At 32.6% G+C, this 23,161-nt stretch overlaps 1 protein-coding gene across 2 annotated transcripts; it reads left to right on the forward strand.

The window, feature by feature from the left end:
• Nucleotides 1–559: 559 nt before the first annotated feature.
• LOC132756278 (pleckstrin homology domain-containing family A member 8-like) lies at nt 560–13,023 on the forward strand. Of its 2 annotated transcripts, none has more exons than XM_060747301.1 (12): nt 560–711; nt 1,934–2,050; nt 3,757–3,906; nt 5,045–5,169; nt 5,640–5,816; nt 6,054–6,088; nt 8,748–9,230; nt 9,945–10,030; nt 10,809–10,867; nt 11,262–11,392; nt 12,279–12,411; nt 12,723–13,022. In XM_060747301.1, the coding sequence occupies exons 1-12, from the start codon at nt 609–611 to the stop codon at nt 12,918–12,920; spliced, it is 1,797 nt and encodes a 598-aa protein (XP_060603284.1). In that variant the 5' UTR covers nt 560–608; the 3' UTR covers nt 12,921–13,022. The 2 variants fall into 2 exon arrangements, with proteins under 2 accessions (XP_060603284.1, XP_060603285.1); XM_060747302.1 differs by lacking the exon at nt 560–711 and adding an exon at nt 875–1,006 and having other exon boundaries at nt 12,723–13,023.
• Nucleotides 13,024–23,161: the final 10,138 nt, after the last annotated feature.

Here is a 23,161-nt window from a genome sequence, read left to right on the forward strand (position 1 = left end):
TTTGTCATTCCTTCCTTCCTTCATACCTTCATATATTCCTTCCTTCATTCTTTCTTTCTTTCTTCCATCCTTCCTCCCTATTCCCTTTTCTTTCTGCCTTCCTTCCTATCATTTATTCATTGAGTTATTTTATTTATTTATTTATTTATTTATTTATTTATTTATTTTTATTTATTTATTTATTTATTTATTTATTTATTTATTTATTTATTTATTTATTTATTTATTTATTTTATTTATTCTCTTTACTTTTATTTATTTATTTATTTATTTATTTATTTCTATATTTCTATATTTATTTATTTATTTATTTAAAACTATATTCTTTTTTCTTGTATAAATTGACGTGCACACAACCAGTGTCTTCCTTACACAGCTAATAAAATCGATGGTCTTTTATACATTTTGGTGTTTAATTTTCTTTAGGCCAGTTCTTAGGTATTACATAGGAATGAATAGTTTTGTACATGCATCAACTTGAATTGGAATTGATAAAAACCTGAAATACTTCTCATTAATGCTCTTTAACATATACATTTATCAAAAAATACTATATTTTTATAAAATTATTGGAGTAATTTGCTTTTTTGTCTTAAAATTTAAAAACGATGATTACTGAAACTTTCTTAACTATTCACTACCAGTTTGTTGACGTTTCACGAAAAATGTACATGGCAGGCACGTTATGGAAATGGACAAATTATTTTAGCGGTATGTGAGGTCTATGAAACATTTTATCCATATTTTTATCTTTTGCATATCTGATTCACATTTGTTCCACGATATGGAATGATTGTTAATTTATGGCAAGCACTACAATCTTTAATTTATTGGCTAAAACTGGTACATGACACAACCTGTCACCTACCCGTACCACAAGTGACAAGGAAGTAAAGTCCTTGTGAAGAAAGTTAAGCTGATTGTACTCTTAAAATTTCTCTAATACATATAGTCTGTTGAGAGAAGCATCTTGCATTGGTGTAAATGTAGCAACAGTGTAGACAAGGTTTTCAAGTTTCTTGCTGTCATCTTTTCTAATGAATTTACATTTCTTGTTTGTTATTGTAGATGAATTACCATATGCAAAAGTAATGCAAGGAAGTAAATGCTGCACTGGGCTTCGCCTTGCGCGACAATAAACTACATGGTTATATGTAAATGGAAACCAAATAAAACTTCTATACCTATCAGTTTAATTTTCAGTGTCATTTGTCATAGGGCGGCATAGTCAAAATATATTGACGGCCAATACTAGATTTTGAGATGTTTTTGTTCTTGGTGTGAATCGTGCTTCTAGGGTACACAAAATATCACAATTTCTCATCGCATAGTACAATTGTGTAGACTAAGGGCCGCATTTTTAATGTAATTGAAGGATAATTGACGAGGTATTTTGTTAACAGAGCATTCACAATTTTTTTCGGCTAAGGTTGAATTGTTGAGGTGTTCCAAATAAAAATTGACTCGGTGCCTGAAAAACTGAATGACACTTTAAAAACAGAAAATTGCAGCTTGACAGAAATCGGGACCCTCAGAGTACTTTTCTGAGCCTCTACCGACTGAGTTATCTGGCCGCTTACACATCTTCTCCCATAAATAGGGAACAGTTCTGAACGGTTACATACTCCTCCAATATATTGAAATTCATCCCCAAATTTCTCAGTGTTACAAGGCAATGCTTATTAAATTCTGAGCTATATGCAGTCACAGACCCATGTTGAGCGCCAAATGTCACAGGGTGAGAAAAATTGCAGGTTGACAAGGACTCGAAACTGGGACCCTCGGAATACCTTTCAGCAGCTCTACCAACTGAGCTATCTTACGGCTTACACATCTTCTCCCCTAAAAAGTGAACAGTTCTGAACTGTGACAATTATTTAAAAAAAAGAATTCAAAATACCATAGTAATATATGTGTTTCATTTGATTTTCAGGATGGCAAGAAAGGTGGTTTGTGTTAGATAATGGAATCCTTTCATATTACAAGTCACAAGATGATGTTAATTCTGGGTGTAAAGGGTCGGTCAAGATGTCCGTCTGTGATATATCAGGTAAATTTTTCCCCGAAGTCATTAATTCTTGATGTAGAGGGTAGGTCAAGATGTCTGGCTGATATATCGGGTAAATTTTTCCCCGAAGTCATTAATTCTTGATGTAGAGGGTAGGTCAAGATGTCTGGCTGATATATCGGGTAAATTTTCACCTAAAATCATTAATTCTTGATGTAAAAGGTAGGTCAAGATGTCTGGCTGATATATCGGGTAAATTTTCACCTAAAATCATTAATTCTTGATGTAAAAGGTAGGTCAAGATGTCTGGCTGATATATCGGGTAAATTTTCACCTAAAATCATTAATTCTTGATGTAAAAGGTAGGTCAAGATGTCTGGCTGATATATCGGGTAAATTTTCACCTAAAATCATTAATTCTTGATGTAAAAGGTAGGTCAAGATGTCTGGCTGATATATCGGGTAAATTTTCACCTAAAATCATTAATTCTTGATGTAAAAGGTAGGTCAAGATGTCTGGCTGATATATAGGGTAAATTTTCACCTAAAATCATTAATTCTTGATTTAAAGGGTAGGTCAAGATGTCTGGCTGATATATCGGGTAAATTTTCACCTAAAATCATTAATTCTTGATGTAAAAGGGTCGGTCAAGATGTCTGGCTGATATATAGGGTAAATTTTCACCTAAAATCATTAATTCTTGATTTAAAGGGTAGGTCAAGATGTCTGGCTGATATATCGGGTAAATTTTCACCTAAAATCATTAATTCTTGATGTAAAAGGGTCGGTCAAGATGTCTGGCTGATATATAGGGTAAATTTTCACCTAAAATCATTAATTCTTGATGTAAAAGGTAGGTCAAGATGTCTGGCTGATATATCGGGTAAATTTTCACCTAAAATCATTAATTCTTGATGTAAAAGGTAGGTCAAGATATCTGGCTGATATATCAGGTAAATTTTCTCCTAAAATCATTAATTCTTGATGTAAAGGGTCGGTCAAGATGTCCATCTGTGATATATCAGGTATAAAAATAATTATTTCTTGATGTAAAGGTTAGGTCAAAATGTCTGTCTAAAATATTAGGTAAACATCACTCTAAAAATCAACACCAGTCCCATATTTGAAATACCCTGCTCTGTTTTATGAAAAAATTATGGACAGGCTCATTCTTTGTTATTTAACTAAATTGCTCTATAATGAAATATTCAAATTGCTATTTCAGTAGGATTAGCATTAATTAAGGCATCATCTGAATAAATGAGATTCAGCAGTTGTTAAAGTTTTAACATGTACAAGTACTTCCTTTACTATGATTGTAAAAAAATAGTCAAGATACATTTTGTATGAGATCTACATCCAGTAAAAAACTGTCAAGTTATTTAGTAAACATTTTTAGTTAATCTTTTGGAGAATAGGTAGATCTAGTGAATTCACCCTGGCATCGGTGTCACACTTTGGTTAGGTTTATGTGCATGTAAGTATCTCTAAAACTGCTGAAAGGAATGGGTTGAAACGTCACACACTTATTTGAGAGTATAATAGGAGATAACTTTCCAAGATTCATAACTCTAACATGGATTTTAAGAGAGTTATGGCCCTTTTGAGCTCAGAAAATTTTACATTATTTAAGCTCTTGTTTTACTGTCAAGCATTGAGAAAAGTTGAGCACTCTGTCCTAATGACAACTCTTGTTTTGTAAATACCTGTGATGATCAATCGTAATATATCTGTTATTTGGTTACAGTACATGCATCGGACAATACTCGACTAGACTTGATAATACCTGGAGAACAACATTTCTATGTAAAGGCATCAAATGCCCAAGACAGACAGGAATGGTTGGTGGCCCTTGGAAGTGCAAAGGCAACTAAAGGCAAATTTAGTGATGATCCAGGTAAGCGTGTATTTCAAAGATGTTTGTTCTCTTAAAGTTCCTTAAAGTTATAAACAACTAAATCGTTAGATAATTTTGACTAAAAGACATTATGAAACATTCATGGGCACATGGTTTAGGTTCTTTTAATTCAAATCATGTGCCCATGACCACTGTGTTCAAATCTCAACAGGGACATTGAAATGTTTCATGTGAGAAATCATCAAGCAGATCAGCGGTACCACTAAGTTGCCCCCTTGCCCCTGAAATAATGCACATAGAAGCACCTGTAATGCTGGGTAAAGTTGCCATATTTGTGAGACTTCCTGCCACTCTCCCACCACCCCCAAATAAAAAAAAAATAAATGTAAATAAGAGATTGTGACCATTTGGGCGTTAGATTACTATTGGTATTAGGTGGTAACAGTGTGTTATAAATATTGGGACTTTCCAGTTTCCTGGTGGAGGGAGTCCTCATGTACCCCTCTGTGCATTATATCAGACATATATCGGTGGTTCTACTCAGGTGCCCTTCTGCGAATTATTTCAGGCACAAATTGGCACCTGATTAGAACCACCGAAGTTAGCTGGATAGCTTCCTCACATGAAAGAATCCAAAGTCTCTGTTGGCATTTAAACCGAAAGCAGTGAGAGCCAATTCGTTTGAACCATCTTAACTACTCACCCACCACATCCTTGAATATATGGTTTGGACAGTGATGTCTTGTTTGCAAGCGAAAAGCAATTTATAGTATGAAAGCAGCACGCCTGTGTTTGCTTATTTTCATGAAAATTTTGAAAATGTATTAAAAAGTAAGATATTTCGAATGGAACTTAGAAAATAATTTACACATTGCAAATGGCACTTACAATCCATGTAAATAACTAAATAGATGTCAAAATATGCAAAAATAGTCCTCACTGCGTTAGAAATATGGTGAAAAGTACTGCAAAATCGGTCATTTTTCGCAAATAACATGGAAATTATTGCTTTTATCTTGATTTGTTTACTTTTCTTTAAATCCCAGTACAATTTTCTCAGTTTTGATTTTCTTGAATATTTTGGCTCATCTGGAGGCATGCAGCTTGAATACTTAAAATGGAAAAAAGTGTTTATAAAAAAAAAGTTGTACAGTTTTAATTCATGTTTATTTTGCAGAAACTATAACACATGATTTATTAAAAACCAAGAGGTCTGAATTACGTCTGTATTGTGATCTACTGGTTCAACAAATTCACTCGGTGAAAATGGTGGCAACACAGAAAGAGAGTATTGATGAAGAGGTACGTTAACCCATTGCTTTGCCCAATTATCATGAATAGAAGTGCTTATTATTTAAACGATTATGAGATTTCATATATTGAAGTGAAAAGCGTTTATAAATTTTTCAATTTTGGGTTATAATCTCACAATTAGTTAAATCATTCTAGAAAATAAAGTGATCGAATGATCTTGAATTGTGCACACAAGTGATAGGTCTGAATCAAGTGGTAGATTAATCTCAAAAAAATATTTTCCAGTCCTGTGCTGTTCAAAAACCTCAATGAAAATATGAAGTTGGTAAGCAAACAGTTTAGAGCTTGCCAGATTGCACACACATGTACGCTGCCCTGGCTCTGTTCTAGTAGTAAAGGCTAATATTTCTAGTTTCAACAGTTTGAGGGCTAAGCTGTGCCAAAGTAACATCGGAGAGCATTTTCTATAGGTTTAATCATAGTGTGTGGTAATTTTATTTCAATTTATTCACATGCAGAAATTGGACCAAGCAGCATCTTTGTTAAGTCCGACATGTGACACATTTATACGTACGATGGAAGAATGCATGCAGCTCATACAAGCGTCTTTACCGTACGAGGGCTCTCGTTCTCCTAACACCCCGATCACCGATGCTGCGCTCCCACCATCCCCTTTAAAACTACCAAATAAAAAGGTAAATATGATAATGTAGAAAGCCAGTCATATACCAATATTACAATATATTCTGGTATATTAAAATTATATGAAAAAAAATTAATTTACTAGATTTATTTTTATTAGATGCTTAACTATTTAATTTTTCTAGGCATGTAAAATCTCAATATTCGTAGCATTTTAACATTATTAAAATAAAAGAATGTTTGCCTGAAACATTTTTTACAGAACAAATTTTTATTTTTTATATTTATAGAACAGACACCTTCATAGACAGAATTCCAATGAAAGGTAAGCCTTGTACATTTTCTCTAGTTATAATTTCATTATTTGAATTTTCTCAATTATCTTTACCCTGGTCAACTTGTGTAACAGATTTGCCCTGTTTCTAGAATTTCTAGAGTTCATTTTTATGCCCCCACAATGTGGGAGCATATAGCGTTGCACTTGTCCGTCCGTCAATCCGTCAGTCAGTCCGTCTGTCCGTACGTCCCGAAATCTTGTGAACGCAACTCCACTTAAAACCGGATGGCAGATTTTGCTTAAACTTACAGGGATGAACAACCTTAATGTGTAGATGGTAGTAAAGGAAGGAATTTTCGATGCGACCAAATTTAACAGAATTATGGCCCTTTGTTGATTTTTTCACTAGATACTATGTAGAAATTTTGTGAACGCAACTCCTCTTAAACCGGTTGGCAGATTTTGCTTAAACTTACAGGGATGAACAAACTTAATGTGTAGATGGCAGTAAAGGAAGGAATTTTTGCTGCGACAAAATTTAACAGAATTATGGCCCTTTGTTGATTTTTTCACTAGATACTATGTAGAAATTTTGTGAACGCAACTCCTCTTAAACCGGATGGCAGATTTTGCTTAAACTTACAGGGATGAACAACCTTAAGGTGTAGATGGTAGTAAAGGAAGGAATTTTCGCTGCGACCAAATTTAATAGCATTATGGCCCTTTGTTGATTTTTTCACTAGATACTATGTAGAAATTTTGTGAACGCAACTCCTCTTAAACCGGTTGGCAGATTTTGCTTAAACTTACAGGGATGAACAACCTTAATGTGTAGATGGTAGTAAAGGAAGGAATTTTTGCTGCGACCAAATTTAACAGAATTATGGCCCTTTGTTGATTTTTTCACTAGATACTATGTAGAAATTTTGTGAACGCAACTCCTCTTAAACCGGATGGCAGATTTTGCTTAAACTTACTGGGATGAACAACCTTAAGGTGTAGATGTTATTAAAGGAAAGAATTTTGCTGCGACCAAATTTAACAGAATTATGGCCCTTTGTTGATTTTTTGTCCAAAAAATATTTGTCCTAGAGTCATAAGATTGACAGAACAGTGGCGTGTGGGGGCATCCGTGTCCTATGGACACATTTCTAGTTTGAATTAAGAACTGACCATTGTCTGTTGAAGGGTTTTCAGTATTAATTGAATTGAATTAGTGACCTTTAGGCTGCTCTACCCATGTGACTAGTGCATAGCAAGATCACCTGGCACCATCAACACTGTTTACTATTCCGTCAGTACTTATTTTCCCAAATACTGATGAATGGTTTTGTCCAAATTGAGATATATGCAACAAAAATGCTTGCATACAAGCATAAAGAATATGCAAAACTATATATTTCATTATTGTTAACTACAGTTTAAACTCCCTTGTATATAAGTCACTGAAGGCTTTTATTAGTCCCCTACCGGTTTACCGGAGGGGACTTTAGGTTTACCCTCCGTCCGTCTGTCCGTCTGTCCGTCCGTCAGTCCGTCTGTCCGTCCGTCAGTCCGTCCGTCCACAAAACTGGATCCCGCGATAACGCAAAAAGTACTGAAAATATTTTAATGAAACTTGATATATGGATAGATGGCAGTATGGAGATTATGCACGTCTTTTTCTTTTCTTCCTATGTTGAAAATTCTGGTTGCTATGGCAACAAATAGACTGAAAATATGGCAATTTTTACACATAACCTAGATCCCGCGATAACGCAAAAAGTACTGCAAATATTTTTATGAAACTTGATATATGGATAGATGGCAGTATGGAGATTATGCACGTCTTTTTCTTTTCTTCCTATGTTGAAAATTCTGGTTGCTATGGCAACAAATAGACTGAAAATATGGCAAATTTTACACATAACCTGGATCCAGTGATAACACAAAAAGTACTGAAAATATGTTTATGAAACTTGACATATGGGTAGATGGCAGTATGGAAATTATGCACATCCTTTTTTATCTTCCTATGTTGAAAATTCTGGTTGCTATGGCAACAAATAGACTGAATTTCAAGATTTCTGATTCAAGTTTTTAAGTTTTTTCACTATAAGTTCTTTATTTCTTAAGGTATTTTCTTCAAACTTTAAATATAAGTTGCTTGTCATCAACCACATCATATGTGACAAGGTTTACAACTCTAGCACAATATTTATCAGAATTATCCCCCTTGAATTTAAAATTTTCATGAAAAAAAAAAACATTGTTTTTTTTAATAACTTCTTTTTCTGAATGTATCTACTTCAAACTTCATATAAATGTTTCTTATTGTCACTCAACATTTGTGAGTGTTCAATACTCTACCAAGACTATTTCCAGAATTATGCCCCTTTTGAACTTAGACTTTTTTTTTGAGAAATTGGTAATTTTTACTCCAACTTCTTCAATCATGATAGGATTTTAAAAATGTTATATTTTGATAACAGGGATGTTTAAAAAATAACTTTAGAGTGTCCTTCAGTCCGTCTGTCTGTACATAAAAACTGTTTCCTGTGATCACTTTTAAAGAACTTTTTCAACAAATTTACTTAAAATAGGAACCTAAGTGAATGGCCAATGGCCCTTCAGAATGTTGCTTGGGCTCTTACCGGTAGGGGACTTATGGATTGCTTGCAATACTATGATAATTGCTTGTTCACATAATGTCTCATTTATTTTTCAGAACATCAGTTCATAGTCATTCAAGATCGCCATCAGTATCAAGTGTTGATGCAACTCCGGTATCGAGACAAAGTTCACGAAATCGGACATCATCTGATACCTCTCTTTCTGATGTAACCGGCGTTAAAATTCACAGTCCAGTGGACAGTATACCAAATAGTGCATTATATAGTCAGACTGGTAGAGTTAATCATAGCTCAGACAGTGAGGGAAAAGTGCAATCTAATTTGACTGGTTTAAGAACTTCTGGTCAAAAACTTCACAATATAAGTGAGAATGGTGCAATGATTTCTGGTGCAAATTTGAACAACAGTGCAGTAACCAGTCCAGCTGGTCTAAAATTAGAACAGACTGGTACAGTATCTGTGAGAACAAATTCAGAGACTGGTTATTATTCAAATGATGAAGTTTCAAGTGAAGGTGATGTGTTTTTGGATCCTGTAGAACCAAGAGTGTCCACATTTTTCTCGGTTATGGGAACAAGGTATGTCTTTTACGATTATCTCAAAAAAGTAGTGTATGCAGTTACCATTTTATTCAAAACCTTGTATTATCTTAAATGGTGTGTGCTTTCTTTATTTTTGTTGACAGCAATAACCAAACATTTTGATTTCAAGTAATTTTACTTCTCTTTGAAAGTTGTTTATTCTTTTCCTTCTTTTTAATACCTTCTTTTTAAAATGAAAATGTCCAGGTTAGGATTTGAAACAGTCCATTAGAGAGTTAAGAAATATTGGATCTGTACAGTCAAGTAAAATAATACAGCATTGTAGGCTAACATGGCTGTATACATGTGGCACAAGTCTGTTTTTATTGTCCCAAATACTCAATAAGTTAAAGCTATATGCCTCCAGATAAACCAAAATATGTACTAAGATTTTAAGAAAAGTAAAAAAAGATTCAAGTGATAATTTACATGTTGAATGCGATTACTGACTGGTTTTGCAAGTAATTATCACCCTATGTCTACTGCATACTGTAACTAAAGTTTTTGTATATTAATATGGCCCCTCTTTCAAAGTTTGGTTCAAAGCGCCGTTCACTTCATGAAAAATAGCATGAATCTGGAGGCATTCTGCTTTAAAGTTGAAATGATGCTACTGCATGAATGTCACTGAAAGAAATAGTGCAAGAACTTATGATATGAGGTAAATTGTTGTTTAGATGTAGTAAATGATTAAATATTCTAATATTTCAGTTTTATGGATCTAAAGATTGCCGAGGATGCAGGTATACCAGTGGAACCTTTCCTTGACTCTTGTAAAAACCTTTTACCTATATTCGGTAAGATTCTGATTAAAAATTTTGACTTCCCCCAGCCCCCCCCCCCCCTCCCATGACATATGTAACTTTTTTTTCCGTTCATCATTTTGAAGAAAAAAAAGTGGAGCAATTGACATATTGTCATGACCCACTTGTTGGCATTGGGACTGATGTTGGTCAACCTTTTCATTAAGGTCCATTTTCATAGAAAGTATAAAAGCTATTCACTTCAAACTTAGCATACATCTTTATTTTCAAAGAAGGACCCCATTTTTAAAGGGAAGATAAATTTAAAGAAAAATTAAGTATTTTAGCCCTTATTAACTTCCTTGTTAAGATCCATTTCCTCAGAAAATATTAAATTTATCCACTTCAAACTTGATATACATGCTCACAAGCAAAATACAATGTATGTCATCTTTTCAGAAGGGCAGATTATCCTAAAATTCATTTTTGCAATTTAAATTATTATGGAATATTTTTGTAGATTTTGTACTTTCTTTGTTCAGTTGACAATATTTTACGTCTTAAAGCATTTAAAAAAAGAAGAAGAAAAAAAAAAAAATTAGCATGAACCTGGAGTCATGTTGTTTTAAAGTTGTTTTTTTAACTTATGAACTATGCCTCCTGAAACCTTAATCAATTTTTGGGATTGTGAACAAGAGATGTTTTTATATATATTGCATTTATTTAGATACAAGTTTGATGGCCTATATAATTATGTCAATTTTTGCCCTTAATCTAACAGTATTCTTCTTTGATGTCTAAATCTTTTAATAATTGTTACCTTTTATTTCAGATAAATTGAATTCCACCGCATTTGCTCCAGTTAAAATGGATTTCCAGGGGAACATAAGGGTAATGGCTACATTAATTTATATAACTTTTAAAAACTTTTCAATACTGACAATACTTTCCGGCACTGAGCAAAGTGGGAGTGCATAGCCAAGTGGTTAACAGATTGGTTTGACCATTACGTTAGGCGTAATTTTTCTGTGACAATAAGCTCTGATATTGACTGCGATAATTGAGTTGAATGGTCATTTAACTCTAGCCATTGATTCAGAAATTCAGGATTAGTAGCTGGTTTCTTAACGATTGTAATTAACAATTAATTATCATGGAAAGCATGTTAGGTGGACTGACAGCTAAGATAGGACTAAGTATTGTTTTAAAATTGGCGTAAAAACCAAACTTAACAAACAAAAGATAAACAGTTTATATTATAATGTATTGTTATGAAATTTTACAGAAAGTGCGAACAAAGTTTTCCGTACATCCAGAAGAGTTTACTACGTTACAAAGCATAATACAACATGAGATTAGTAAAAACCAGCAACATTTGGCCTCGTCAGCTACCATGGCCTTACTCTGGATGAAAAGGTTTGTGCTCGTAAACTCTTTTAGTTTTTAGTGTTCAACTTTATTTGTCATCCAATGAAAACGCTTTATTTCTTAAAAGTTGTGTTTTAATTTTCATAGAACAGCAAAAGTTGATACTATGTCGAATTCCCTTCATAGTCGCCTTCAATTTTTCACAGTGCTTCATAGAATCGCATAGTGACGTAATTAAGTGAATAATAATGAGGCCAAATAAAGCTTGACAGTAAGTTTGTTAGTTTTCATCTGTAGCTGTTCTACAGAAATTAGAAACTTTCTGTAGAACAGCACAGATGAACACTAACATATACTTAGCAGCTATATAATAGTTTGAAAGAGTGTAGATTTAATACTAATTTATTGAACGAGTTGGATAAAATCATATTATACGAGTCTCTGGCGAGCAAAATGTTTTTTTATTCAACAAGTCCAATAAATTTAGTATAGAATCTACATGAGTGTAATTTTCTAGAAAGTGTATAGTGTGATGCGAACATTAACGTGTTTTAACGCTATCTTTGTATATAACGTAAATGGCATCACATCGAAGTGTTGTTACACTAGTGTAATATTGTTTTTTTTTAATGGGTTTATTACACTCCTGTGCCATGGTTTATGTGATAGATGATGGTAGTGTGCACTCTGCTCAAATTTATTAATTACATGTATAAATATTTGCAATCGCTTAACAGTAGCTTTGATAATATTAAAGATATGATTTGACTTCACATAAAGTAGATATGTTATCTTTTTAACTCTACACACACTAGGTGGGTACAATATGAATATATATAGTGTAATTAAAAAATCTATCTAAATTTAAAGATTTCCTACTGTTGACAATGTCATTTATATAACTACTATTATTTTAATATGTTTGTACATACAGAAGTTTGGAGTTTATTTCTGGGTTTCTGGACGAGATCAAGAAAGGGGAGGAGGATCTGGGCGCGGCTGCCTCAAAGGCATATGCTGACTCCCTCAAACCTTTTCATGGATGGGTGGTTAGGGGAGTATTTGCAGTAAGTGTGTTGGCGTTGTTTTATATAATTTTCTGTAATTTGCATACATTTCCGGGGCTAATTTAAAGCACATTTGAATAGAATTTGTATACTTACAATTTTTCTATTATTAATTAATATTTAATTAATAATATAATTAATGTAAATTAATGATTCTGATAAGAAAGGCTTTCCTTGGTGTCAATTTTTCACTGGTCAAAGTAAATTTCTTCAAAGTTCTTACCTCGCTCGCCACTGTGGCCAGGGCATGTAATATGTGAAAACCTTACAACGGAATTTATTTAAATAAAATTATCTATTTATAATTTCAGGTAGCAGTAAAAGCTTTACCATACCGTAGTACATTCCTGTCATTGTTAAATCCCAACGATACAGACGTTGACGAGCAATGTTATATCACCAGTCTGATGACAGATATTGACACATTCTGTAGTGCGTCAAGCGTCGTAATTAAGATTCTTGATGATTTCTTCACTGCGAATAATATAAAAATTGATGAACAAGTTTAAGATATGTATATTATGTGTTATATGTATGTATTTAAATATAGGATCTTACATTAGCTGTCACTTCTTAGCTGGTCTGTTTCGAAGAAAAAGTCGAGCTTTTATGATTGCTGCATTATTGCTGCCATTCAAAATCTTTAATATGGCCGAATATTTAAAAAGTTTTTAACACGAAACTTGGCATACCTCTTTATTTTGACATGGTTCATTTGTGAAACAAGGGGCATTGGTTGCTTTTTTTTAAAGTCTTGTATGAAAGGAGAGGGGGATAAGTTATATAATTAAATACATAGCAAGCCTCAGACAAGTGTAATGCAGGCGTGTTTGGAAATGACAACAAATGTAAGATTCTTTATCTCTGATAAAAATTTTATTGCCATAAATTGGCCAAAAATTATGGCAAAAATAACAAAATTATTTAATAATTTAGATTATATGTTACATTGATACAAAGTGAGATCATGTGATATTATTATAAGTATAGCATTGTAACAACATAATTTGAGCCGCACCATGACAAAACCAACATAATGTGTTTGCGACCAGCATGGATCCAGACCAGCCTGCGCAGTCTGATCACGATCCATGCTGTTCGCTATCTGTTTCTCTACTTGTAAGCAAACAGCATGGATCCTGATCAGACTGCGTGGATTGCAGGCTGGTCTGGATCCAGGCTGGTCGCAAACCAATTATGTTGGCTTTGTCATGATGCGGCTCAATTAAGTTTAATAGTAATTTTGTATGTTTACAAGAAAGTGCTCTTGTACAGACATATAATTCATCACCTTAGTGCAGTAACTGGTTAACTCCTATTGAATTTAGAAGGACTTAACCTGTTACTGCACTAAAGTGATGCATCAATCTATTTTTATATTCTAAATATTTTGATGAATATTTGGCCTTTATATAGAATATTTTGGTCTTTCAATATTTTCCTGACTGAATGATTATTGGGCTTTTATATTATTTGAATCAAATTAAATTGCCCCGGGCCTTTAAAATATTTTAGCCTTATGGTATTGTTCTGATTTAATATATTTTGGGTGGCATCCAATATTGTTCTTGCCTTTCTATATTGGGCCATTATATTTGAGCCATATGGTATTGTTCTGGCCTTTAATATATTGGGCTCTTGCAATATTTTAGTCATGGGCTAATATATATTAGGCTGTTACAATATTTTAGTCATATGGTATTGTTTTGGCCTTTATATATTTTGAGGCATAGAGTATTGTTCTTGCCTTTTAGATTTATATTAGTATTTTAGTCACATGGTATTAGCCTGGCCAAGTAATTGACTTATATAAGATTCTTTCCAGGCTAATTTTCAGTATTTCTTCTATAACATATCATTAAAGTGATTTGGCCAAAGAGAATTCTGTTCATAGTTTTCAGACTGACATTTAATGCAAATCCTTTAGATAATCTATGAAAGTATGTGTGTTATCTTGTCACCACTTAATGTTCATTTTAAGGTTGTGGTCACCAGTAAAAGTTCAAACATTTGGTCCTCCATTTGGCCAATCTTTTTATTTATTTTTTGATGTTGATGAAAGTTGAGAATGCCCTTTCTTATTCTTTAGCAAATTTAATGTCTGCTTTTAACATAGTTTACTTAAAAATGTTGAGGGTTTAAGTCGTATAGTAAGTCGGGTTTTTGTAAAATATCTTTTTGCCTCATTTAACTATGAGTCTGGGCATTTAAATATGTATTTTTCTAACTAAAGTCACAAATATGCAATATTTTTTTCTACATATTTCATTATCATGGGTACAAGTTTTCGGGCAAGTGCCTGAAGTTCAGGTATTTTCTACTCCTGAAGGCACTATTTTTCTACATAATAATTGAAATAATGCTAAATTCAGGGTTTTCAAGTTTCCAGATATTTTTAACTTGCACCCATTCATCACTAAAAGTGGCATATATCAAGTAAACAGCTATTGCAAAATTTCAATATTCAAAATGACCTAGAAAATACCTCGTCAAATCTTTTTCACTTTTTTAAATAAATGTATAAGTTTTCAATGTATTTTTTTATTTTTGCATGGACTGACTGGCCAATTACATAAAACAAGATAAAATTGATACTTTAAGAAAAGTAGAATATTTTTCCAATGTTTAGAAAAGAGCAGAACAGTGAAATGATTGCTTGTGTATTTTTGTACTACTTTCATATCTTTTACTATGTACGTTAAAGTGGATTGATCTGCAATGGGTACATTTTCCTAAGTGTTTTAAATATTGAAAAGAAAGTAAAAATGTATCTTTTGTGTAGTTCTTTGAAATATTTCTGAATATCAAATGCTGATCGAGTTCTGAAGTAATATAGTATGAAGATACATGTATATATAAATAATAATTATTTTGTTCTAGAACACTTTATTATCTGCTATATATTTATATGTTATATCAGATAATGTGTATAACACTTCCAAACATCCAGAGATAATTCTTTCTTGGTTTCTTTCCAATTAAGATACAAAATACTATCAACATAATTATTTATGGTATTAAAAATCTTCCATTATAGACCAATTTACTTTAAAGTGGATTTGTCCACAATGGGCCCATTTTTCCTAAACTTCAAGAAACAAACAATTATTCTACTGATATTAGCCAAACATGGCATTTTTAGCCTTTGGCCGGAATACAATTTGATAAAACTTTGATGAACGATAAATTAGATGTTAAGCAACATACCACTATGGTCATTCATCAAAATGCGTCACCTTAGTGCAGTAATGGGTTAATCCTATTAATATCTGATTGGAGTTAGACTGTTACTGCAATAAGGTGATCGAATGATTCGATGTCACAATCCTTTAAAGTTGCTAACCCACACACCATGGGTATTTGTTGTTGTCGTTTTTTGTTGTTTTTTTAAGAAACAAAATGGCATCAAAAAATACAAATTACAGAGCAGATTTTAACTAGTAGATGAATCTAGATGATTATAAAAGATTGCCTTTCTCCCAGAGATTTTCAAAAGTATATTCTGTGTGTGGGGGTAAGTCCCTTTAAGAAAAACCCACCTCTGATGTTCTGTCCTCAAAACTCCCATCATGGTTTAACTTGATTTTTTAAATAACCATATTGTATTGTCTTATATTGTTTTATGTTTTTATTGTTTTATTTGGGCATATTGCTGAAATGATTTATCCTATTGTTGTAAATTTTATGTCCTATTTAAACAGACATAGTCTGGGATAAAGGAATTACTTTAACCTTTAACTTGCTGAATTTCTTAAATGGACTGGTCCTGCTACCATTTTTTGGAACTGTCCATTATCACTGTTGGGTAAATCAAAATGTAAATGTTAAGATAGTCAGAGCATAGTACAGACTGGGTTGGTTTTTTACTGGTGACAATAGCTAACCCATACTGGGTCACAATAGCTTACCCATCCTGGGTCACAATAGCTAACCCATCCTGGGTCACAATAGCCATGGGTCACAATCATTCTGGCATTGTGTTCACTAAGATTTAAGGATCAAGATTAGGGTCAGATTTAAAAACTCAAGTATTTCCAATTGTTTATCCTCATAGATTAAATTATTAAATTGGACTTGAAATAGCATGCTTAACATGATTGTACATAATATGGGTATTTTACAGTCGATCCAAAAATTGATTGATTTTGATCCGAAAGTAAATCATGATTTTGATCCTAAAGTAGATCATTATTTTGACCTGTTGCTTTACTTGTTAATTTTATCCCAATTTTGGGTTGTTTCTTTGTAAATCAGCAATCTTTTACATTTTGTTCATGCACCATTTAATTTTAACAAAATGCCATCAATTTTAGTTTTGTAAACTGTGTTTCAGCAAGTTATGGTTTAAATGTAATGTTTATATTTTTATGTTATAGTTATTTATCGTGTAAAGCTTTCGGCTTTAATTCCATGAAGTAAAATTACCACAGATGTGTTTGTTCGAAGTAAATATGAGCCGCGTCACGACAAAACCAACATAATGGGTTTGCGACCAGCATGGATCCAGACCAGCCTGCGCATCCGCGCAGTCTGATCAGGATCCATGCTGTTCTCTTACCAACCCTATTACAGGTAGAGTAACTGATAGCGAACAGCATGGATCCTGATCAGACTGCGTGGATGCGCAGGCTGGTCTGGATCCATGCTGGTCGCAAACCCACTGTTGGTTTTGTTGTGACGCGGCTCATATATATATTTATTTCCATTAATTTTATTGTAATTAATATATTTGTTTTGTTTATCTTGTGATGTGTGTATAAAATACTTTGATTATTTATTATCATTTTCATAATTAGATAATATATATTTTGTTTTGTTCTTTTGTTTTTCCGCCAATGATATGGCCATAATTATGCTATGCTTTTGATTCCATCATTAGTTACTGTAGTTTTTGTTGTGTATCTATATTTTTGTTGAAATCCATTTTTGTAAGTATTAAAGTGTCTCGTTGTTAAGGGATATTTGCATTGTTATATTTTTTTGTGGGATAAATTTGTAGTAATGCTTTAGATATGTAATATCTTTTTCCCCTTAAGTTTGTTTTGCTGACAAAATAAAATTTTTAGTGTAAAAATTATATAGTCATAAAATGAAGTGAACAAATTTATTGTCTGGTTGAAATAATGAAATATTGTTTGAAATTATATAATGGTATATTAAAATTTATTAAAAATGAATCGGGTTTGAAATAAGAAAATATTTGAAACTTCAATGAATTTTGGTTGAAATAGTAAATATTTAATAAATTTTTGGTAGAAATAATAAAATATATTAAAATTTAATGAATTTTGGTAGAAAATATAAAAGTATAAAATATATATGTATCAAAAACTTGGTCAATTTCTGAAATGCACTGATCAAGTCTATTCAATTTATTTCTATGTCAAATTCACAGAATTCTTTTATTTCTTTCTATGTTAAATCAATTACTCAAATTTATTTCTATATCAATTTTATTTTTATCTCCTATTTATTTATTTCTAAAAGTAGTGAAACACATTTAGTTTCTCTTATTTATGTATTTGTTAAAAGGAAATTCATTGATTTCTGTTTAAAATCTAATGCTTTGTTGAATAAATGAAACGCATTTAGTTTCTCTTTAATTTCATTCTTTGTGAATTAAATGAAACACATTTAGTTTCTCTTTAATTTTATTTCTTTTGTTATACAATATAAATGAAACCTCTTTAATTCTTTGTGACATTTAATGAAACACAGTTAATTTTCAATTAGTTCTTTGGTAAATAAATAAAACAAACTTAGTTTCTCTTTAATTCAATGATTTGTTAAACAAATGCAAGACTTCACTTCAACTTATTCTTTTTTATTTTGGTAGGCTTATTCTGCTCAAGAAGTTTTTAACAAATAATAATAAACTTCTAGATAAACTTTACTGCTGATGTGACTTATTTATTATATACTTTTTAATGAAATATTGAGAAATATTAATTAAATAAAATGCGTATTTTCATTTTCCATATTTTCACTGTAAAAATTTACTTTTCACTGCAGTGGAGCATATTTTCCATATTTTCACTGGTATCTTGCCGGACTTCTTTCTATAAAATTCTGCCGATACGCAAAATTTAAGGGAAATTCTTTCAAATTTTAACTTCAAAAAGAGCAATGTATATGATAAACAGAAAATTCAAGTTTTTTCTAAAAATACATGATTTATTTTCATCTTGTGGCATAGATATTACCATTTTTCACTCGTGGCTACCACCACTCATGAAATATTTATTTTCATACCACTTGATGAAAGTAAATCATGTATTTATAGAGAAACTTGAATATCCTCTATATATATTCCAACTTATTTTTAACAACAGAAACGAGTTTTATTCAAAATGTTTACTATTTATAGCTTACCTTAATCAACGTGAATCCCTGAAACACACTACATTCCATCAATATATTAACTGTGGTATTTCAATATTCAGTGAAAACATTGGATTACGGGCCATCATGAGCTGATGGGCAGGTGGACAAAGCGGCAACTATTTGCTCACAACAAAAACTTTTGCTACATATAGCATATTGCAGCAGATTTATCATTTTGCCCTTCAATGACATCCCTGCATTTTGGCTCGTATGAATGGCGTAGTGAGTTGGCACCTACCATTCAGCTCTACAAATGGGTGGTATTTTTGCCAATTCACCAATTCTCTAAGTGCTTTCATTTCATGGCTTTATCTTAGATGTATAATCAGTTGCCTTCTTACAATGACTACTAATTGGTAGCACAGCAACTGGGTCAAGGTTATCAAAGCTAAAAATAGATTTTCCTACCTTTTTTTAGCTCACCTGTCACAAAGTGACAGGGTGAGCTTTTGTGATCGCTTTTCGTCCGGCGTCCGTCCGTCCGTCCGTCGTCCGTCCGTAAACTTTTGCTTTAAATGACATCTCCTCATAAACCACTGAGCCAATTTCATCCAAACTTCACAGGAATGTTCCTTTGGTGGTCACCTTTAAAAATTGTTCAAAGAATTTAATTCCATGCAGAACTCTGGTTGCCATGGCAACCGAAAGAAAAATCTTTAAATATCTTCTTTTAAACAACCCTAAGAGCTAGAGCTTAGATATTTGGCATGAAACATCTTCTAATGAGTGTCTACCAAGTTTGTTCAAATAAAAGCCCTGGGGTCAAAATTGGCCCCGCCCCGGGGGGGTCATTGATTTTCCCTATATGCATATAGTAAAAACTTAAAAAATCTTCTTTTAAAGAACTGTAAGAGCTAGAGCTAAGATATTTGGCATGGAACATCTTCTAGTGAGTGTCTACCAAGTTTGTTCAAATAAAAGCCCTGGGGTCAAAATTGGCCCCGCCCCGGGGGGTCATTGATTTTTCCCTATATGCATATAGTAAAAACTTAAAAAATCTTCTTTTAAAGAACCGTAAGAGCTAGAGCTTAGATATTTGGCATAAAACATCTTCTAGTAAATGTCTACCAAGTTTGTTCAAATAAAAGCCCTGGGGTCAAAATTGGCCCCGCCCCAGGGGGTCATTGATTTTCCCTATATAAGCATATAGTAAAAACTTAAAAAATCTTCTTTTAAAGAACTGTAAGAGCTAGAGCTTAGATATTTGGCATGAAACATCTTCTAGTGAATGTCTACCAAGTTTGTTTAAATAAAAGCCCTGGGGTCAAAATTGGCCCCGCCCCAGGGGGTCATTGATTTTCCCTAATTGCATAAAGTAAAAACTTAAAAAATCTTCATTTAAAGAACCCAAAGAGCTAGAGCTAAGACATTTGGCATGAAACATCTTCTAGTGAATGTTTACCAAGTTTGTTCAAATAAAAGGCCTTGGGTCAAAATTGGCCCTGCCCCAGGGGGTCATTGATTTTCCCTATATATGCATATAGTAAAAACTCAAAAAATCTTCTTTTAAAGAACCGTAAGAGCTAGAGCTTAGATATTTGGCATGAAACATCTTCTAGTGAATGTCTACCAAGTTTGTTCAAATAAAAGCCCTGGGGTCAAAATTGGCCCCGCCCCAGGGGGTCATTGATTTTCCTTATATGCATAAAGTAAAAACTTAAAAAATCTTCTTTTAAAGAACCCAAAGAGCTAGAGCTAAGATATTTAGCATGAGACATGTTCTAATGGGTGTCTACCAAGTATGTTCAAATAAAAGCCCTGAGGTCAAAACTGGCCCCGCCCCAGGGGTCATTGATTTTCCTTATATACATAGCAAAAACTTAAAAATCTTCTTTGAAAAAACCCTAATAACTAGAGTTTAGATATTAAGCATGAAACATCTTTAAGTTAATATCTACAAAGTTTGTTCAAATAAAAGCCCAGGGGTCAAAACTGGCCCTGCCCGAGGGGTGTCATTGTTTTTAACTATATGTGTATAGTAAAAACTTAAAAAATCTTCTTTTAAAAAACCCAATGAGCTAGAACTTAGATGTTCTGCATGAAACATCTTCTTATGGGTGTCTACCAAGTCTGTTCAAATAAACAAATAAAAGCCCTTGGGTAAAAATTGGGCGGGGGTGGGGGGGCTATATACAGGTGAGTGACCTCAGGGCCATCATGGCCCTCTTGTTTCTTAAAGCTGTTAGCTTTGTCGGAATGACAATGGAAATTATGTATTGGTGATACCAAAATTTTATGTATACAGTAAACTCCGCTTATAACGAACTCATTGGGACATTCAAAATATGTTCCTTATATCCGGAGTTCTTTGTAAGCATATAACGAATTAGTTCCTTGTATCAGGAGTTTTTATAGCGAACATATTTACATATAACGAACTGATTGTTAAACATCGTCCGCCATTTTAAAGAGCATTTGATTAAGAATAATTTATCATTTATTTCTTTTTTAGACACAATACCCGAGAGCGTACATTTTGGAATTTGAAAATCCTTTGCTATTTAAATTTTAGTTTTACTCCCTTTCTCAATTTTTCATAAAACCTCTTATTTTGTTTCTTAACTCACAGTACTGTACTGTGCTTCTCGTTTTCTTTCAATGAATGAGAATAAACAAGATTTTCCATTTTTCTTCCTTTTATATTGAATATCTTCTATTATATTTTAAGGGTGACTTATATAGATTTCTTTTCATTTCAATAAAGCATACTTTGTAGTTTTCTATGGATTATGTTGGCAAGCATGCGTGATTATGTTGAAAACCGATAATTATTTTACTCGAGCAAACTATTAAAGAAAAGAAATTATAGAATAAAAGGAATTACCGTTTTATCTTTGTGACAAGAACTCAAGCAAAAATATCCTAAATAGAAAACTATTACATACTTCTTTACAAATTCATTTTCATAGATATATTTAATTACATACAACAATAAACGGTACATTCCGCGAGTTTTATTCCGTGCCAATGAAAACGAAAGTTGAAAATGCGGGATATATTTACGAATAGACGATATTTAGAGTTCGTTATAAAAGTGTAATTTTATGCACTTTTAACTAAATTGGGACTAAGAAATGAGTTCCTTATAAGCGATAATTCCTTATAACCGTGTTCGCTATAACCGTATATTTTTATATTAAATAAAGAAGGGCAAAATTCGGGCCAAAATAAATTGTTCCTTATAACCGGAAGTTCGCTATAACCGTGTTCGCTATAAGTGAAGTTTACTGTATTAGTTTATTTTAATTTTGAGTTTGTTTTCAATGAAAGAACGAAAATATTTGTTATATTTCAATTGATGATTATATTTATAAGTGTTTTGACTGTTGTTAATTTATTCTGAAAATTCTATATATGATGGGAACTGAAAATAAAAGAGAAAAAGTCTTATCGTTGATGCTTTCTTTCTTTTAATAGACTCCAATAAAAAAATTTTTTAAAGATCCTTATAAAATTTGATGAAAGTCAGTAGCAATAACTTGTGTGCAAACTTTATAATCAAATATTCTCCATAGTAAGGCAAAGTGTTACGTCAAAAATTCAGGTGTCTGGCACAGGTCAAGGTCACACTTAGGGGACAAAGGTCAAGTAACAAAGTATGGGGTGGTGAGTCCTACTCATTACCCAGCTATGATATAACTCAGCACAAATGTCCTCCATGATAAAATTGAGTTGTCGAGGTAACAAGAAGTTAAATAAAAATATTAAAATTTTTTTTGGCTTATGCTTTGAAGTATTATGCTCAATGGAATATTTGTTGAGCTCTCTCAAAACAGGTGTTTGTGTGTGGGTGCATCTGAACTTGTCCATGCCATAACTTCTTTGTGCATGGAGGAATTTTCAAATAACATCGGGTTTTTTTTGCACAAATGTTCATCTTGAGACTATGTGTCATGCACATCAACCAGCTCACTGGGCCAAAAGTCAAGGTCACCTAAGATGATGCAATGTCATGATTTTGCCTTGGGTATAAAGATGACGTGTTGCACACATCTCATCTATGTTTACATCTTTCTCCTTCATCTGAAGCCTTTAGGTTAAAGTTTGAATTAAGACTAGCAGGCTCAAAATTCTGCCTGTGGGCATGTCTTGTTTTCTGTAACTGGGTATATTTTTGTTATTTATAAATGGCTTAACTTCATAATTAGACAAGAGTATCAATATCAACCCAAAAAAATGATAGTAATTCTTCAGACAATGGCAAGTAATGCTAGTTTAAACAGATGTGCTGGTGGTAATGAGAAATTACAAAACACAATGACATAAAATAAAAGTCTCACTTTTACAATTTTACTAGACTAGAGAGGATTCATGTATTTTTAATGTGGGTTAAACTATAAACTAAAACTTCATTTTTTGTTTTGTA

Source organism: Ruditapes philippinarum, unplaced genomic scaffold (assembly GCF_026571515.1).
Source record: "Ruditapes philippinarum isolate M1 unplaced genomic scaffold, ASM2657151v2 ctg2643_1_1_1_1, whole genome shotgun sequence".
In the NCBI taxonomy this organism is placed as follows: Eukaryota; Metazoa; Mollusca; class Bivalvia; order Venerida; family Veneridae; genus Ruditapes; species Ruditapes philippinarum.

Bases quoted from the DNA above. Each gene is read 5' to 3' on its own strand.
- LOC132756278 (XM_060747301.1), top strand. From the start codon at position 609: ATGATTACTGAAACTTTCTTAACTATTCACTACCAGTTTGTTGACGTT. The intron at 5,170-5,639 runs GTACGTTAACCC...ATTCACATGCAG, and splicing joins AAGAGAGTATTGATGAAGAG to AAATTGGACCAAGCAGCATC. The intron at 10,031-10,808 runs GTAAGATTCTGA...CTTTTATTTCAG, and splicing joins AAACCTTTTACCTATATTCG to ATAAATTGAATTCCACCGCA.